Source organism: Lontra canadensis, unplaced genomic scaffold, assembly GCF_010015895.1.
Source record: "Lontra canadensis isolate GAN:19392208 unplaced genomic scaffold, GSC_riverotter_1.0 scaffold21, whole genome shotgun sequence".
In the NCBI taxonomy this organism is placed as follows: Eukaryota; Metazoa; Chordata; class Mammalia; order Carnivora; family Mustelidae; genus Lontra; species Lontra canadensis.
The window spans coordinates 23,815,146-23,833,534 of record NW_022631015.1 but is presented as its reverse complement, the minus strand read 5'-3'; the positions used below and the strand labels follow the sequence as shown (position 1 = coordinate 23,833,534).

The 18,389-nt window shown below is 44.0% G+C and overlaps 1 protein-coding gene and 4 non-coding genes across 15 annotated transcripts; 1 reads left to right on the top strand and 4 right to left on the bottom strand.

Annotated features, from left to right (window-relative positions):
• Nucleotides 1-2,238: 2,238 nt before the first annotated feature.
• Nucleotides 2,239-10,188, bottom strand: HMGN4 (high mobility group nucleosomal binding domain 4). Of its 11 annotated transcripts, XM_032861755.1 has the most exons (4): nt 10,037-10,187; nt 6,536-6,580; nt 6,278-6,415; nt 2,239-3,987 (listed from the first exon to the last, which is right to left on the bottom strand). In XM_032861755.1, exon 4 carries the CDS (start codon nt 3,899-3,901, stop codon nt 3,629-3,631), a length of 273 nt encoding a protein of 90 aa, XP_032717646.1. In that variant the 5' UTR covers nt 3,902-3,987; nt 6,278-6,415; nt 6,536-6,580; nt 10,037-10,187; the 3' UTR covers nt 2,239-3,628. The 11 variants fall into 11 exon arrangements, with proteins under 11 accessions (XP_032717646.1, XP_032717648.1, XP_032717641.1 ...); XM_032861757.1 differs by lacking the exon at nt 6,278-6,415 and having other exon boundaries at nt 2,239-3,975; nt 10,037-10,188; XM_032861750.1 differs by having other exon boundaries at nt 6,278-6,580.
• A 245-nt stretch (nt 10,189-10,433) lies between these two features.
• TRNAV-CAC lies at nt 10,434-10,506 on the bottom strand. Its single transcript has one exon. It is a non-coding gene; the product is annotated as a tRNA-Val (tRNA).
• A 443-nt stretch (nt 10,507-10,949) lies between these two features.
• TRNAR-ACG lies at nt 10,950-11,022 on the bottom strand. The gene has a single exon. It is a non-coding gene; the product is annotated as a tRNA-Arg (tRNA).
• A 3,574-nt stretch (nt 11,023-14,596) lies between these two features.
• Nucleotides 14,597-14,670, top strand: TRNAT-AGU. The gene has a single exon. It is a non-coding gene; the product is annotated as a tRNA-Thr (tRNA).
• A 3,549-nt stretch (nt 14,671-18,219) lies between these two features.
• On the bottom strand, nt 18,220-18,302 carry TRNAL-CAG. The gene has a single exon. It is a non-coding gene; the product is annotated as a tRNA-Leu (tRNA).
• Nucleotides 18,303-18,389: the final 87 nt, after the last annotated feature.

The following is an 18,389-nucleotide window of genomic DNA, read 5'->3' as shown; positions in this document are numbered from 1 at the left end:
AAAGAAGTTTCCCTCCCACGTCTTTCCAGCTCTTCCGGAAACCAATGCCTCAGTTTTAAGGGCCAGAAATTTAATTATGGAGCACTCTGGATCACTCAGTCTGTTTGGTATCAGACACCCAAATTCTCAAAATATTCATAAACCGGGATGTTAATTTATGAATTTACAGATGGGAATGTAAGTGCCAAGTGGACCGGAAAAGTGGGCAAGGAGGTTTATAGTGTAGTTTATTATTTCCTAATTTGCTCTTCCCCGCTTAGAAATATTTGTCTAAAAAACTAGCATCTTTGTACAGAAAAAATAAGCCTTTCTAGCTTTATGTTGCTAGAGAAATACTGCCTAAATTCCATATGACCACTTCCCCCTGGAATTTAGGGTCCTTTCAATACTCCCCTTCTTCACTGGAAATTATAACTGTTTAGCCACAGCATTATTATTTCTTGCATTTCATTGTTTCCTAATGGTACCTTGGGAAATTCTTTGATTTACTCAGAAACTAGATGGATTACATTTGAAATTTATACCACTGATCTTTCAACGATGAGGAATCTTCTAGGCCCTGGAGTTGTAGACCTGGGTCTTAATTTGGATTTTTCTATTCATTGTCTGATCTCAAAGCAAATTATTTAATCTCTCTTTGCCTCAGTTTCACTGAATGTAAAGTAAAATGGGAATAGTAATATTCAGCTCATAGGGTCGTGGAAATAAAATTATGCATGGAAATCATCGGACAGATACAGTGGCAAACAATGAGCACTTAAATACCTTATTGGGGCGCCTGGTTGGCTCAGTGGGTTAAAGCCTCTGCCTTCAGCTCAGGTCATGATCCCAGAGTCCTGGAATCGAGCCCCACATCAGGTTCTCTGCTCTGCAGGGAGCCTGCTTCCCCCTCTCACTGTCTGCCTGCCTCTCTACCTACTTGTGATCTCTGTCAAATAAATAAAATCTTAAAAAAAAAAAAAAAGAAATACCTTATTATTATTAAAAAAAAAAACCTACTAGAATTTGGTTATGCGTTTAAATCTTTTCTGATTCAACAATTTATTGAACATCTTCTATGCACCATATTCTCTTAACATCTTTGCAGATGTTTTTACCCTTATTAGAAGGCTTTCCTCCACTCCTTCCTTGCTTGACCAACTCCTGTTTTCATCTTGCTGCTTCAGTGTCAAAATGACCCAGGAAGTTCTCAGTAAAACCCCTTTATGCTCTGACATCAGGGGCAGGGCTCCTGCCGTTATTACCACAACACTAAGCACAGTACCCTGTGGTGACTTTATTGCATTTGACTTTGGACTTTGAGGACAGGGATGTTTTTCTCCGGTCCTGACCTGTTGCTTAGCAAAGAGAAAGCAGATATATGTTTGCGTTTACCAAAGAAAATGCAGTGGGAATAGTTAAACAGAGGGAAGGACAGTAATACAGCATGATAAAGTAGAATTTCTTGCAATTCAGTGTGACAGCCATCTAACCGGTCTTCCTCCTTCGACTCTTGCCCTCCCCTGACAGCCTATTGTCTACCCACCACCCTCAACACTTTGTGTTCTGTGTTGGAAACTCTTTACGGTATCCCATCACTTTCAGAGAAAATCACAGCTTGGAGCATCTTCCATTTCCTGGCCTCTAGCTATCTCTGCAATCATATCAGCTATCATCCTTATCCATCTTCTTTCCAATTCAGCCCCTTCCACTTCCTTGTTCTCCCTCAGTGAGCCAAATAGCCAAACACATGTTCACCTCCTGTCTGCTGGAGTGTTTTCCCCACATATTGACATCCCCTCCCTTATTTCATTAAGGGCTCTGCTCAAATATCTCATCATCGATGACTTCCCTAACCACCCTATCGAAATTGCACCCACTTTTAGTTGTTTATTTAAGGCCCCTCCTCCCATAAATTTGTGTATTTTCTACTTCTCTCCCCAGGCTCAACCAGAATATAAGCTTGGTGAAAGAAGAGACTTTGTTGCCCCCAGCACTTGGACAATTCCTAGCATTAAAAAGAGTAAAAATGGGAATAAAACTGTGTAGAAACAAAATTGTCTGCACATACACAACATACAGTTTACCTATGTAGAAAACCCAAAAGAACATACAGACATATTAATTAGTGAGAGTTTAGCAAGATTGCTGGATATAAACATCAGCTTTAGCTAAAAACGGAAAACGTAGTAACTAAAAATACACCATAAGAACAGCATCAAAAAGTATAAAGTCCCTAGGAAATATTAACAAAAGACATTTATGGAGAAAATTATAAAACTTTATTGAAAGACATTTAAAAAGGCTAAGTAAATGAAGAACTGTATCATGTTCATGGATTGGAAGACTCAACATTGTATTATTTAGTCTATAAATTCCGTACAAATCCAATAAAAATTCCAACATTTTTGTTTTGTTTTAGAACTTGTCAATCTAATTCTAAAAGTTGTACAGAAGAGCAAATGGCTAAGAAGAGCCAAGATACTCCCAAGGAAGAAAAATTTGGTGGTGATTTTTTTGGAGGTGGGATTTGTCCTGAGATATGAAGACCTGTTTCTAAAGTTGTAGTACTCAGGATTGTATGGTACGGCCACAAGGTTAGACAAATTGACTGAAAAGAAATAATCAACAGACCCACTCCCACAGAGACTTTACTTATGAAAGAGCTGGTGTTATAGATCAGTGGGAAAAGAATAAAGTATTCAGAGAATGGTGCTGGGGCAACAACTACTTATCCATATGGAAAAAATACTATATTGAACTTCTATCTCCTACTTTTCACAAAAATCAGTTCAGAGCAGACTAAAGACAAATGTGAAAAGCAAGACTATAAAAGGTTTACAATGCAGGAAAGAATATCTCTATGACTTTGGGTAGGAAATGATCCCCCTCCCACCAAGCTAATTTGTATTCAGCTTTATCAGATACTTTTCAAAACCAGTTATTTCCAGGAGGACAATCCATAACATTTTACAACTTTCAAACTCCCCTCCCCCAAAAGTCAACAGTCTTCTGTTGTGTTTGAAAAGGCGGGAGTTCTCAGAAGGGGTGGATATTTCACAAGAGGCATGGAAGATCTTTTCACAGGTCAACTCGGACACGGAAGAAAGGAACTAAAAACTCTAAGATCATCAATGCAATGATCTACAAACTACAAACAGGAATCTTGGCTCTTTGGAGCAACACCATCTTGGTGTTATCACCAGGAAGCCTGAGTACTGTTACCCAGCATGGGATTTTAGGGGAGCCAAGGCCACATCACAACTATGTCAGGAAGTCAAGTATATGCTGATGGCATCAGGAAAGAAGACATGAAGTTTTGCTTCTCTGTGCTGTAAGGCTTCTAAGCCAAAGTGGCTGACATGTGTGAATGTCAGAGAATCTCTCCTGGGAACCAAGAATAATCTTCAAAAACAAGGACAGAAAATCCCATCTTCCCCCATTTCAAGCCAGCTTCTGAGACATTCTATTAGTGGTATTTGCACTTTCCACAAAGGACAACAACAATGCATCTTGTATGCTAACAACGTTAAGTTTGGGGAAAAAAGAACAACACCCAAATTCTACATTTTTATAAAACTTGATTAAAGAAAAATAGTATTTCAAACAGTAGAGTCACTAGAAGTACAGACTATCAAAAAAGTACACTTCACTTGGCATCCCCACTGCCTTCTGCTTTCTGTGACTGGACTGTGGAAGCATCTAGGTTCTTTGCAGCGTTGTTCCCCTCCTTGCCACCATCTGCTTTCCCCTTTCTCCCTTTGGGTAGCTTCTCTCCTTTCTTTGCAGGGGCCTTTTTAGGCCGGGGTTCTGGTTTTGGAGGAGCCGGTTTAGCAGACAAGCGTGCCGATCTCCTCTGCGGCTCATCCTTCACCTTCCCTTTGTCACCTTTAGCATCTCCTTTGGCCTTTCTCTTGGGCATGGTGGCAGCAGCGCTGGGCAGGTGGCTTGGCCAGTCCAGGCAGGGGGGCGGTTTCTGTCTTCCTCACACTGCTCCTAGAAAGATTTCTTTAACAAACACAAAAAGTGTCAACCAAATGGGAAAGACTGACAAATTTAACTACATTAAAATTCAAATTTGGCTATATTAAAATGAATAATTTGTGTAAATCAAAGATAGTATGAAAAAGTAAAAAGATAAGTTTTAAGCAGGGCAAAGATATTCCTAACACACAGAACTGACAAAGGATTTGAATCCAGGATATATAAAGAATTTCTACAGACATATGAGAAAAGGACAAAAGGAAAATTTTGAAACAATGAGCAAAAGTGTAAACAAGTACTTCATAGATGTAGTATAAATGCTGAAGAAGCACATAAAGTATGCTCAACCTCATTAGTAGTATGAGAAATGCATACTAACACTTTACACCCATCAAATTGGTGGAAACTAAATGGACAAAATCAAGGGCTCAGCAGATGTACAACAATTAAAATGCTATACACTGCTGGGATGTGTGTTTCTGTGTGTATAAATTAGTGTATTAAATCTGAAAACATTCTGAAAGCAATTTTACTTCTGAGTGTTTCCCTAGAGGAATTTTTGAAGACATGCAGAGGAGATCCCTACAAGAATGCTTATGGTGACTCTGTAATTTCAAAACCCGACATCACCCACTGGCCTTCAATAAGAGAGTAAATACGTTTAGTGGCATCTCTGAAAGGGAATGCTATTCAGAAGCAGAAATGAACAGATGACAGTGACATGCAAAAACACGGATGAATCTTCAAGAACATACTGTTGGGCAAAAATGACAGGTTGCAAGATATGTGTAGTACAGATCCATTTCCAAGTACAAAAGTAAATGACACGTTTAGGCTATAAGCATGTAGTAAAACTGGAAAAAAAAACCCACAAACAAACAAGGGATAAAGATAAAAATTGGGACAGTAGTCACATCAAAGGGGGTTGAGAAAGGGATGGTGGTTGGAGAGAGGAAGAGGGTCCAGAGAAAGGGGTGGAGGTAAAATCTCTCCCTTGAACAGAGGTGGGTAGGGAGGACGACATGGCTGGTGTACTATTCTCGAGATCCTACACAGAGACATTTTATGTATCTGCCCAAGAATTAATAAAAACTACATTTAAAAAGTATGTAGCCCAAAGGACAGGTTCAGGGATACACGAAATGGAAAGTGATTTATTTTTAGTCTGGGTCATTAGGACCTGGGCCGATGGCTGGCACCCACAAGCACTGTGTGAAGTTTTTTAAAGCTTTAAGCCAGGACTAGCTCCTCACACCTCTGCCCCACCCTCAAAAACATTCCCTGGGGATTTCTGTAACCTTATGCCCTGTCCCACTCTACAGTGTTTTACATGTTCCTTGGCTAACAAAAGTGAGCACCTACAAATGGTGCTAAAACATCAAATTTATTTTTCTCCCCATTTTTTTCACCATAACTAAAATTACCGGACATTCTGCATTTTTTTCTTTCCCTCATGTGCAATACAGGGAGAAACGTGTTCGTATAAAGAAGAAAGGAGAAGCAAAGTGCCTTGAATCAGTCAGTATTTTTTCCTTGGTAACCTTGTAAGAAACTTTGGGGACAGAGCGAAATTGAGAGGAGAAACATTTACATTCTCATGCTGAAAGCGACTCACTGAAAAGCAAATGTGAAATTAGCTGGACCCTTCTCTTCCCTTACTGTGCTCTTCCCTTGCCTCTAAATATTCTAAATTCCTGAGGGCCAAAAAGTCCCTGTTGCCTCAGATGCACGCTTGCCATTCCGACCCGGGGACTCCGCCTGCTCTCTGCCGAGAACATGCTTCCCTAGACATTGAACGAATTTATGCCTAATTTATTCCCTTTCTTCTCTCTCCCAAAGGTATCACTAAAGAAATGTGTGAACAATCCTTACAGAACAAAAGGCTTTTTTTTTTTTTAAGTCCAAATTCTGACACAGTAAAGAAAATAATTTTGAAGGAAAATAATTGAGAAAGACGCCACAGATCACATTGGTCAACTCTGGGTATGGTAAAGGTGTGTCCACAAAGGAACAGGTAGGAAAAGACAGCTGTTCTTAAAATGAGCAAACCAACATTGAGAGATATTTTATGGCACGAAAATCATCTGTCTAGTATTAGGGTGACGTGGTTTATACCTGTTGCCCTGGCATAATTTTTTATAATGCTCCCATTCACTCTCAAAGGTGTGCCAGCTTGAATAGAAAATGAAAATGTCACTCTAAACCTTCTGCATATATTTTTAGAGACCTTTCTGTTACCAGAGAATGAGAGAGAAAACCAAAGGGTGAGCTTTTGTTCTAGGACACACTTTCCTAAAGAATGGACACTCCATACCATTCTCCTTCCATCTCACTCCAAAACTGTGTTTCTTAGCCCAAGTCCTGGTGTGGGAATGCTCACAGTCTGTTTCCTGGGCTCAGTCTTCTTCATGTTAGATCCCTTGCAGTCCATCCCAAGCAGGGGGGCCATGATCTCCACATGTCAAAGGCCGAAACACAGCAGGTAACAATAAAGATAAATTCAAGGAAAACAGGCCACTGTCTGGATGCCGTATCTAAGTACACGAATATGGATTAGTTCCTTGAAACTCACCTTTAGGAAGCTTATCAGGATACCACCGGCTGACTCTCCAGAGACCTTACAAATTAGGAGACAGATACACAAATAAGGAAAAAGGGCCAGTGGGATAAAAGGCATTTCATTTCCGTGAAGGCCAAGGAGGGATGGGGAGGGCAGCGTTTTCACCATACAGTGGTAACTGAAAAGAAATTACTTGAGGTGGAGTACCGGGGACCTTTTAAGGACAATGAAACTGTTCTGTACGCACTATAATTGTAGATACATGACCTTATGCATTTAATAAAACTCAACTGTATACAAAGAGTGAAGCCTACAGTAAACAACGAATTCAGTTAAGAATAATGTGGAAACACTGGCTCATCAGTTGTAACAAATGTACCACACCAATGCAAGTTGTTATTAATAAGAGAAACTTCAAGAACAGTAGAAACTACTTTCTGCTTAACTTGTCTGAAAAACTAAAACTGCTCTTAAAAGAGTAAAGTCTCTGAAAAACTAAAACTGGTCTTAAAAAAATAAAGTCAACTAATTTGAAAAAAACATATTTTAAGAATTAAAAAAGGGGGAAATAATTTGTTAGACAATAAAATAGAGAAGTCACAGGACTACAAATATCCCATCATGCATGTGAGATAAAAGTAATATTATGAACGGGCAGATAAAACATATAAGTAATTGTATAACTTTGGGAACACAGAGATAGGACTTTCAATGCAATCGCCAGGGCAAGAAATTATCAAGACATGGCAACAATTTTTAAAGTTTTAGGAATTTAACAATTCCCCTTTGTTAAAATAACACTTCCAAGGACAAAATTATATTAACAGAGAACAGAACAAACAAAATAGTGAAAGCGTTGAATCATTCATCTTCGCATTGCAAAGAATCGGACTGAAATTCCTGGGAAAGTTCACAATTTAACTCTTCATTTAACCAGACTGCTTGTTCTCTAATGTGGAAAGCTTCTCTCCCTCAGCAGCCTCAGGGGAGAGGAACATCTGCTCCAGCCTTTTTTAAAGAATACTTTTGTTAGCTACGAAGACTTGCATATTTTCATTAGAAGCAGACCCACGAAGTTTAAATTAACTGGTAGAAGTAGCTTTAAAAACACAAAAGTCAAATAAAAAGCAAAGAGTTAGTTCAGCTGCAATAAAAATATGAAAATGATGAGTAAAATGAGGGGATGCAGGTGTGCTACAGTCTTCTGTGAGGTTAACTGCTGGGAAATCTCCAAATTCTGTCAATAATATATCTAATACGTCAATTTCAGTCCCCAGATGTGAGCTGAATTTGTGCCCCCACCCACCTACCCAAATTCATAGGCTGAAGTCCTAACCCCCAGGACCTCAGACTGTGAATGTATTTGGAGATGGGGACTTTAAAAAGGTAGTTAAGGAAAAATGGGGTCATATGGGTGGGTCCCAATCCCATATAAGAGTAGATGAGGACACAGACAATACAGAGGGGTAACAGTGCAAAGAGGTAGCAAGGTGACCATCTGTGAGCTAAGGAGAGAGGCCTCGGAAGAAACCAAAGTGCCACCATCTCGATGCTGGACTTCCAGCCTTCAGAACTGTGAGAAAATAAATTTCCGTGGCTCACCACACGCATTCTGTTGCGGCAGCCCTAGCGGACTACCACAGGAGGAAGGAGTGTAAAGACCTTAGGGACCTACAACACATCTCGGATCAGATTCATTTTGAGGTTTTGCATAGCTCTCAAAATCCTTTTCCCATATTTTTTTTCTCTTTCATTATAGGCCTGACTCCAGTATCCATGGAGAAAATCCTACCTCATCCCACATACCCCACCCCATTCCCAGCAAACGGGTACAAGGCACATTTCAGCAGCATCCTTTGGTTCCCTGGACTGTTACTGACACAGATATCTGGGAAATAGTTCTAACTTGGGTTCTAGTCTTGATCCCACCCCCAAAGTCAGAAGGCCACCTTCTTTGCTCTGTACCTTGGGGTTGCAGGGAAGACCTGGGAGAAGGCTGCTAACATCAAGCTTAGGAAAGAGAGGATAAAGGCTGTAACAAAATAAAAGATTTTAGGTAGGGTGCAGTGTGCCGCAGGAGCAAGAGCTCTCGTGGCATATCGGCCACAATTTAGAGCCCACTTGTTCTCCACCTTCCAAAGGAAGTTATCAGCCACGGTGGGCAGCCTGAGCTTCTGTTTGGCATTGAGGGAGACTGGGGGAGGAAAGGGTGGTAGAAAGAGGTGAGAAAGGGCAGAGTGTCTGAAACCCTAGGTCTCCTTCTGCATTTTGCCAGAAAACACCTAGTTGGAAGAGAAGCAGAGAGCCATAGACTTTCAATGAAACGGTCACTCATCTGCAACTGGTGGTCTTGGGGCACACTCCGTTTCCCAGCTACAGGACTCTGGCCCACTGACATCACAGAGGGATGGGAGAGGACAGATCTCCCAGCACCTCCCAGGCCCCTGAGACCCATGCGTCCTTTCAGGGCACCACATTAACTCACTTGTATTTCTGAGCGGTCGAGAAGAGACTTCAAATGAAAATGTCTCAGATACAACTCTAGGAGCACATACCAAAGCTAACTATTGTCTTGCTAACAAGGAAATTAACGAGATGGTAAAAGCAAGGGTTTTTCTGAGAAGGTATGACAATGGACGGGGGAGACGGAGCTGGGGAGAGAGAGGAAGAGAAACAAAACCACAGCTCATTAGGTAAAGATTATCCTTTCTTTTTTTCATGGCCATAAAAACACCATATTCATAGCAGTCATTCATTTTAGGGAACGTAGAGCAATGGGGCCTGAGAGACTTAGGCTTGGCTAAGCCCTAAAAGTACTAGTAATAGCAGCAGCAGGAACAAAAACAACGGAAGCAGGAGTAGTCTTAATAAAACATCCAAGACAACCCTCAGGATATACCCGAGGCTGTCAGGGAATATCCAGGCTTTTCTGCACCGGGAAAGCCCCTCATGGATGAAATGACCACGGAAGCAGGCCGTGTGTCAGCCAGAGGTCGCGGAGGCCACACACAGGGCTCAAGATCTGAATTTCAAGAGGGGATGCCTGGGGCTTTCCTCAAGCTTCGAGGCAACACGTGGAATCCACAGCTGGTCCGTTTCTTAACTTTGGGTTCGTTTTCTTTCTTTTGGCGGGGAGCGCACAGGGCCAAGTGGCGGAAGCCGCGGGCCTTGGGCGTCCGCCGGGTGGGCTCTCCCGAAGGCGAGGCCTCACGGAGCCAGGCAGCGGGAAGGGCGAGGCCGCGGCCAGGCCAGGCCGGCCCACCTGCCCGACCGCTCCCAGCCGCGGGCCGGTGCCAACGCCCCCAACTTCGCCCTGGCGTCTCTGCCGGGCCGCGGGCGCAGCTCCCGGAGACTGGCGCTCCCGGCCGCCAGCGGTACCGTTACTGTGGAGAGGCGGGGTGGGCGGGCGGCTGCGGCCCTCACCGCGACCGGGCCCGACCGCCCGAGGGTCCCCAGCACGCAGGGGGCGGCCGCCACTGTCGGGAGGCGCGCGCGGAAGCCTCCGCTGCTTACCCGAGTCCCGCGGCCGTCCGAGAGGCGCGGGCGCCCAGGTGCCGCCCGGGCCGCGCGGGTGCCCTCAGCTGGGGCAGGGCCGGCGCGGGCCGTGGGGCCGAGGGGAGACGCGCGCAGCGGGCCCTGCCGGGAACAGGAAGGTGGCGGGCGGCGAGGAACCGCTTCCGGGGCTGCAGGCTGCCGGCCGCCTCGCGTCGGAGCGGGGGAGAGCTGCTTCTCCCCTCGCGATACGTCAGGCCGCCGCCGGGGCAGCGGGACTCCGACCCACCTCGGGCGGTGCCGCTTCCGCACCGCGGCCCGGCCACAAGATAACAAAAGGCGGGGAACGTATTTATATATATATTTTTTAATGCGTAAGAAAAAATTTCAATTTGTTAAAAAAAAATAGAGTACCACTTGTTTCCGCCCGGTTTCGAACCGGGGACCTTTCGCGTGTGAGGCGAACGTGATAACCACTACACTACGGAAACACGGCAGTAAGACACGGCTCCAGAGCGCAGTTCTCCCTGCAGAACACGCCCTCCCGTCCTTGCAGATGAGTGTTTATATGCGTGTGCGTCCGTGCACCTCGAGCGCTCACACGAAGCACGCCACTGGACGCAGATCAAGCCCTTGCAGTGTACAAACCTAAAACCAAATCTTTAACCATTTATTCTGAAAATGACCAGTTGGAGGGAAACAATAGAGAGTCCTCAATCTTTATGAAACTCGATCGCAATGGGCATGCCCCGGCACCGTGCACATTCCGCGCGCACCCGGCTCGACAGGGAGTGACGACCCCAGCTGTGCTAAAAGCGTCGGCTTCTTGCTCGGGAGAACTTGGAGGTAAACCTCCCTTCGCCCCAATTTTCGGACTCCATAGACCTCCTCGGCGGTGTGCGCAGAGGAAAGGAGTAAAAGACATCACGCGCCCCGAGCCAGCCAGGAGTCGAACCTGGAATCTTCTGATCCGTAGTCAGACGCGTTATCCATTGCGCCACTGGCCCGCGCGGGAATGTGGGGGCGCCTGTCCGCCTTCGTGAGGACGCAGGCGCCGGCGAGTCCAGGCGAGGCGCGCTCGCGCTGGGGCCGAGCTCCCCGCTGCCAAGGCTGCGCGCCCGGCGGGTCCCCTGCAGCCGCCTGCTCGCGCCCCGGCGGCCGCGTCCTCTCTGCCCGCGCCCCCTGCATCCGCGCGTTCGCTCACCAGCTTGTGTTACCTGCCGTTCGAGGCGCTGGAAGCCGATCCGAGCAGAAAAGAGATATGATCCCTGCCTTCGCGAAGCTTACGACCATGAAGCATTCATTACCTAAGTAAAACAATCACGTTAAGCCCTTGAAGGAAAGCTGACAAACCGGGAAGGCTAGGGAAGCGGCATCAGCCCGCACGCACATGGATGCTCTCACGCGTTCGCTTTCTCAGCAAGCACAGAAGCATCTCTTCCGTGTGCGAAGTCGGCCTCCGTATTTCGGAGAAGTAATTGTTATCCCGTGCCTCGGGGAGCGCTGCGAACATGCTGAGGGCTGTTAACGGACCGAGTGAAACTGCCTGATATTGAGGACATACGCGATGAGTTTAGAAAATAGTTGTTTTCAGCTCATAAGATGTCAGCAGCCCTTTGGAAGATCATACATGTTGCTACTCTTTCTGCATAACATTAAAGTCTATCTACTTAGGAATTTCCCCCTGAACAGTAGAGCAGGGGACTTCTGACGAGGTGTTGTACTGTACCCCTAGGGCATTTTGGCGGCTATGAGCTGCCTCACAAAATAACTTTTAAATATAACGAAAAAAGATAAATACAGAAGATGTCAAAGGGCAATCAATTGTATTGGAATATGTTATTAAAATATTAAAATGTATGATATGGTAATACTTGTGCTCCTTTATTAATGCACTAAATGACAATATATAGCAGGAGGTCTAATAAATACTGTAATTTCAAAGCACTCATGAGCATAAATGGTAAAGCAATTTGTTAACAACTGTACTTTGATATAAAATATTTGTGATTTCTGAAAGTGATAAAGTCAAAAAGTCTGAAATACAACCGTGATCTGTTGCCTACATTCATAGTCGAAGAAACCCCATAATTTCAGTAACAAGTTAGTCAAGATAAAAATGTATTTTCCCAACCCAGTTCAAAGACTATCCCTTCCCTATAAGAAGCAAAAGGAGATTTCTTGAAAGAAGCTTGGAAACATGAACAATTATGCTTGAATCTTCAGAAATGAAGCGAACAGGTAATTCTTGGTCCTATTTTATGCTAATCACATACCCAGCATGGACAGGGCAGATCCCAAGGTGTCATTGGAGCCATTGATTCCATCTTGCACCACTAAAATGGGCTTCGGCTCAGAGAACTGGAGGCCCTGTCCACATTTGCTCTCCTCAGTGTCTACAAACCCCTCCCTTCGTTGTGCAGATTTTGAAAGCTTCTCTTGCTGCTTCAAACCTCTCTGCCAGGTTCACAAGCCGGCATGAGCTGAGGCAGGCTTTCATTTCGTTTTTGGAGAGCTTTCTCCCATGCCTTCTTTTCTGAAAGTTCCAGTTTCTAGTTTCCAGTCTTTTCTTCAGTGGCTGTACCAGTCAGAGAAAGAGTCCAGAAAAAACACAACTAGTACGATAATATGAATGAATGAAGAAGTATTTCTAGGACTGGCAAGTCTGAACTCTGCTGGGAGGGCCTGTACTTAAGAAAATGTCAGGCAGGATCTGATGCGACCGTCTTGAAACCGAATTTCTTTTTCCTCAGGAAAACTTCCATTTTATTTTCAAAGCCTTTCAAGTGGTTGGAAATAATAATTGCTTCAGCTGGTTGGCTCACCCATATTACTGTCAACTAACTGTAGATATTATATTATATTATATTATATTATATTATATATATTTTGGTCAACTAATTGTAGATATTAACCATATTTACAAAATAGCTTTGTAGCAATCTGTAGATTAGTGTTCAGTTGAATAACTGGATAGCATAGCCTAGCCGAGAGAGCACATAAGGCTAACCATCACAGTGCTGGACTCCTCTCCATCCTCTGTGTCTCAGTACACTGTCCTTCCGGTTTATCTCTCAAGTGTATGGAAAATAGCACTATCTGCCGCTCGCCTGTTGTCAGCAGTCTATGACGTGGAGACCTGCACCTTCTCCAATTTCAGATGTGTTCAAGAGAGCCAATGTGAGAGTCCCTTCCATGGTTTGCTAGTCACATTGGGAATTGAGTAGAAGGTAGAATTCACACCCAGATTTCTGGAAATGATTGCTCTAAGTCTTAGTTTTTACCCCCCAAGATTTGTGTCTGGCTTGTTAAACAGCTGACTTCCAAGAATTGCTGTGCACATTTTGACAGCTGCTCACCAAAGGAAAAACCCAAGCAAAATACTGTTGGCTCTACCATCTTTCTGCCTGCCACAGTTAGGTCAAAGCTGTTGGAGAAGTGACTGTGCTGTTTGTGATTATACTGACTCCAGGCACACTAATAATAATATAATGGTTAATCTTATAATATTAAAGAAATAGGTGCTTGCTTCATGGAGTCTCAAACTGGTTCAGAGACTTTGTTTTACTGAAATGAGAAATCTAGTAGAGTCACGTTTTCACACTCAGCCCTTCACTCCCCGTCATGCATGTAGGCAGAGGTTAACTGCCAACTGCTGCCGTTTAGGGCGTGACAGCAAAATCCTTCAGATGTCGACACAGGGTAGAAAAACTGAAATGTGGATTTCGGAATTATCACCATGACAGTAAATTTCAAGCAACATAGCCAATCATAATTTCGTTGGGGAGGTTACTTTCACAGTTATGGCCCCATGATTTGTAAAATCTTGGGGGTTTCACTGATGCTCTCTGTTCAAATTTCATTCCCAAGGACAGATTTATTTTACAGAGAATAGAATAAACCGGGAACAGTTACAAATACACAAGTCCCCATGACAATATAGAAATTCTTGTGAATGCTCTCAATTTGACACCTTAACAAACAGATCCTTTGGACAAGTTTTGGGATTAGAAAGCTTCTCTCCCTCTCTAGTTGCAGAAGAGAGGGGGTCGCTCCTTTCTGTCTAAGACTGGGTTTTAAATATGAAGTCTTGTATTTTTAAGGTGTGACTCTGGAATTCCATTAGCCAACATTATAAGCAAGAAGCAAGCCGGTAAAACCCAATTTTACGGAAAGAAATGGGGTAAGGAATGACTGGACTTTTAATTAAACACTGAACTACAGGACCGAGAGCTCGCTTCCCGAGGGACCAATTCTCGGTGCTGGAAGTGTTCCAGGGTGAGCAGAGCGCATTCCCCGCCTCCGGCCGCGGTCACACTCCCCTCGCAGGCAGGAGAACCGCCCTCCCCGCAGTTTCTGGGACTAGACGCCTCTGGAGCCGCCAGAAGGGGACTCAGTTTTCCTGTAGCCGCGCGGTCTCTTAGGTCTTCCCGAGGCGAAGCGGGAACTGCTTCATCTTCAGGGTCTGGAGAAGCATCTGGACTGCTCCTGACCCTCAATGGTGAAAAAATTCAGAAATGCACCCAACAAAAACAGAGATCATTCCTTTTCACTGTCGATTTGAAACTCAGTAGTCGTGCTGGCTCCGTGGCTTAGCTGGTTAAAGCGCCTGTCTAGTAAACAGGAGATCCTGGGTTCGAATCCCAGCGGGGCCTTTTGTGGTTTTCCCACCCTCAACGAAGGGGACAAGCCATCTAAGTCTAATATTAGGGGTAAATTCCCCTATGGAATTTAACTCAAGCGTTTTATAGGGCCTAACGGTAGGCGCTTTGACCGTTTGCAAAGAGAAGGTATGAAGATGAAGTTGTGTTCTTTTAGGGAGAAAGAATTTCTATCTTTCTTGATGTCAACATCTTTATTTCGCATGTAATACATTTTATCACATTACTAAAGGAACCGGGGAAAGCAGCACGCAAAATCACCAAGTTTAAACTACAAGCAACAGCATCATCTCAGGTCCTTCTGTTCTCTTTCCTGAGGGAATTCCAAACGGATGCACGCTCCCAATCTGCAGGCGGTATTTTTAGAAAGGCCAACCTCAGCCATGATTGATAAATGTGTTGTTGGCAGCCACTAAAACCCAGCTGCATAACACAAACCATAAGTAAGTAATTTAAAAGGTGGTTTTGTGCCCGGAGTTTTTTGGAAGGGAAAATCAAACAGGAACACATATTTGTCATCAAGATTTCAGAAACAAGTCGTCAGGGAGAAGCATCTACTTGATTATATTATCAGAGTGGCTAGCCCCCTAGAACAGGCAGACCTGAAAATGGCAGCTTCCAGGCTGATTTGAGGAAGTCCAGAAGAGCTGAGACGCCTACTCCCAAACTCTCCAAGAGGGAAGGAAAAAAAAAAGGGAAGTGGAAAAGTAGTCTGGAGTTCTACTCGCAGCCAGGGCCCTACAGAAACCAAATCAAGAGAAATGGAACCTCACTGTAGCTGTTAGCAACTCTCTTGCTCATCTCCCACCACCAAGCTCCCCACCGCCCGGTGCAGATAGTTCCACTAGCTGGCTTTTATCTTCAGAGCACATTATTTTATGTAGATGGTCAAGGGTTGACTATGATCTCTTGTCCTATCTGTAGAAACAAAACATCCCAGGACTTTGAGGACTAGTTCAGGAAACAACTCTATTCTTATGGAGAATTCCTCCACTGCACTCTGCCACTTAACTCCCACTTTAGGCGTCAGACAGCAATGGAAAGGCATTTTTCACTACATCCTCCCATCCTCTGCTCATGAAAGCCTTTCTTCCAAGTCTCGAGTACAGATGTCTATCAAATGCGGAGGACAGCTGAGTCACCAGGTAGAAGTCTACACTAGACCATGACTTTTCCTTGTTACTGAATCTAACTTAAGCTTCACTATCTGGCTCCATCAGGGTCCAGGAATGCCTTTCCTGGGATGCTTCCTGCCCAGAGGCCCTCAGTAGATCTGCACTATTGAGGTAAGGGCACTGGTTACTGAAGCAATGGAATATTCCAGGTGAGAATTCTAACCAACTTCTGCAGCCTGGGAGACGTAGACAAAGTGAGACAGGAGAAGACGTAGACAAAGTGCTCCAGGCAAAGGAAATGACATCTGACCAGAGGTTACAAAGAGGATGCCCAGGGTAGGTAAGTGGAAGCAATGAGGGGAGAAGGTGTGTCTGCACCTCAAACTCTTCTTTGTGTGGACATGACCAAAGGCCTTTGAGTATCCTCACCATGTGTGACCTCATGAAGACCCCAGATGCACTTGACCTGACAGTTGATAAGTATCATGTACTTCATGGGGTTTTTGTTTTTGTTTTATTTTGTTTTTGCTTCGTGGGTTTTTATTTTGTTTTGTTTTGTTTTTGCTTCATGGGTTTTTGTTTTGTTTTCAAACAGACCATGTGTTACCAAAGCAGTAAGGGTGGCATTTGAATTTACTGGTTGTGAGGTAAGTCGAGTCTCTAGCTGGACTGTTGTAGTTCTCCTGTGAGGAGAAGGAGAAAAAAGGGACTGTGTTTCCCATTTGACCCTGGATAGCAACACTCATCTACTTGCTTTTTATCTGACTTTATGGCCAACCTGTCTACCTCCTGGGGCAAGTGCTGTCTCTGGATCTCCAGAGTTCCACACAGGCCCCAGAGATAGCAGATGCCCTATTGGGGGAAAAGGTACCATTTATCTGGTGTTTATTCTTTTCCAGGCATTTGTTATTTGCCAAGCACTCGACATATGCTAAGTCACGCAATGCCCGCTGCATCCTTATAAGGGAAGGTTCCGTTATTTCCCCTACTTTAAAGAGGAGGCACCAAGGCACAGGGATACAAAGTCACTAGCCTGGAAGGTCATACAGCTTAGAAGTGGCAGAGTCAGGGGTGAGCCCATGTAGCCTGAATAGCATTGAACCAACCTGTTGGGCCTCCAGATATCTCTAAATGCCCCTCCTCTTTGCACCTATTTGCCATTTCCTCCTCTGTCGTATGCTGCCGAGGCCCAAGTGGGGACTCGAAATGGGCAGAAATGGACTGAACATGTGACCACCTGGGCAATAAGAGGAAACCTTGTTTTGTTGTTCCTTTCTAACCTTACTGATGACAATCTTTCTATGAAATACCAATTCACTTTTCTTTCAGTATATGTATGGATGTTTCTGTGAATTTTGAGGAATTTAGGAGGAGGCTGAATGATTCTGAATATCAGTGATCATAAAACAGATTCACCCTGTTTTCCGTCTTTGTAAGCAGGTATTAATTACATTGGATTTCTTTTTAAAAAAGGAAAGGTGAGGAGAAGATTCTAGTTACCTGAGATTTTTCATTACTTGTGGCTTTGCAATAAATCATGTAAGAATAATAATATCCTCAAGTTTAGAGTTCAAAATAGAAACACTATATGCTAATATTTGTAACTAGCTATTAATGCTTAAGATAAACAGGCTGGACATCAGGAAACTTGAACCTGAGGAATATTTCTGAAGATGTCACTAAACATGAATTTCTGTGTTTCTAAATCACATTCCTGGATCCTGTTATGAAGTGCAAACTTTGCAAACTGCCAGGCCCTCATGACCTGCCATATGCTCCCACTGTATGTCAAGGAAAGCTTCGCGATGGAGTATGCAGGAAGATGTTCACTGATGGCACCCTTTTCTGTGGTGACAAGGCATGGGGCCCAATTTGGGAGCCATCCCTTCGTGAGTAGGCAAAGACACGCTTGCAGATCTCTGTGCAGCAATTAAAAGCGACTGGTCCAGCAACATAAATAAACCTAAACACCGTAGTAGGGCAGGAATAAAGTAAAAATAGAATGGGATACATGAAACAGCGTCATTTACGTGAATTAAAAACTCGAGAGCTAAAACCAAAAGTATATGTTCTGCAAACACGTTTAGAAAGAAAAAGATGACCTTTCTCCAGTAATTTCTTATGGGGGTGGGGGATAGGAAATGAGATTGAGAAAAGGGTATTAGAAAGAAATCTGTAAGTAAACAAAACAAAAGAGGGGTCCTGGGAAGATCAGTGTAATTTAGTCAACATTCCTTCAATTTCTTGAATGTAAGAAAGAGGAGATAAGATGAAAATTACTAGTTTTAGTAAAAAGGCTTCCAGCTACAGAGTGCTTAATTCTAGAGCGATGATAAGAAATTTTTAAAAATTGATCATTCCACGGTGGGGAATATAGGAAAAGGTGGTGGGATACGTTCAGTAGTTTAACAATTGAAAAACAACGGCTTGTCAGGAGTGGGATTCGAACCCACGCCTCCAGGGGAGACTGCGACCTGAACGCAGCGCCTTAGACCGCTCGGCCATCCTGACCCGGCAGGTACGAGCCTTGCTCCAAATTTATTTCTGGGTCTGCAGAAACACGATTCCCTTTGCTCAAGACACGAGAACTTTGGTGAA

Bases quoted from the DNA above. Each gene is read 5' to 3' on its own strand.
- HMGN4 (XM_032861757.1), bottom strand. From the start codon at position 3,901: ATGCCCAAGAGAAAGGCCAAAGGAGATGCTAAAGGTGACAAAGGGAAG.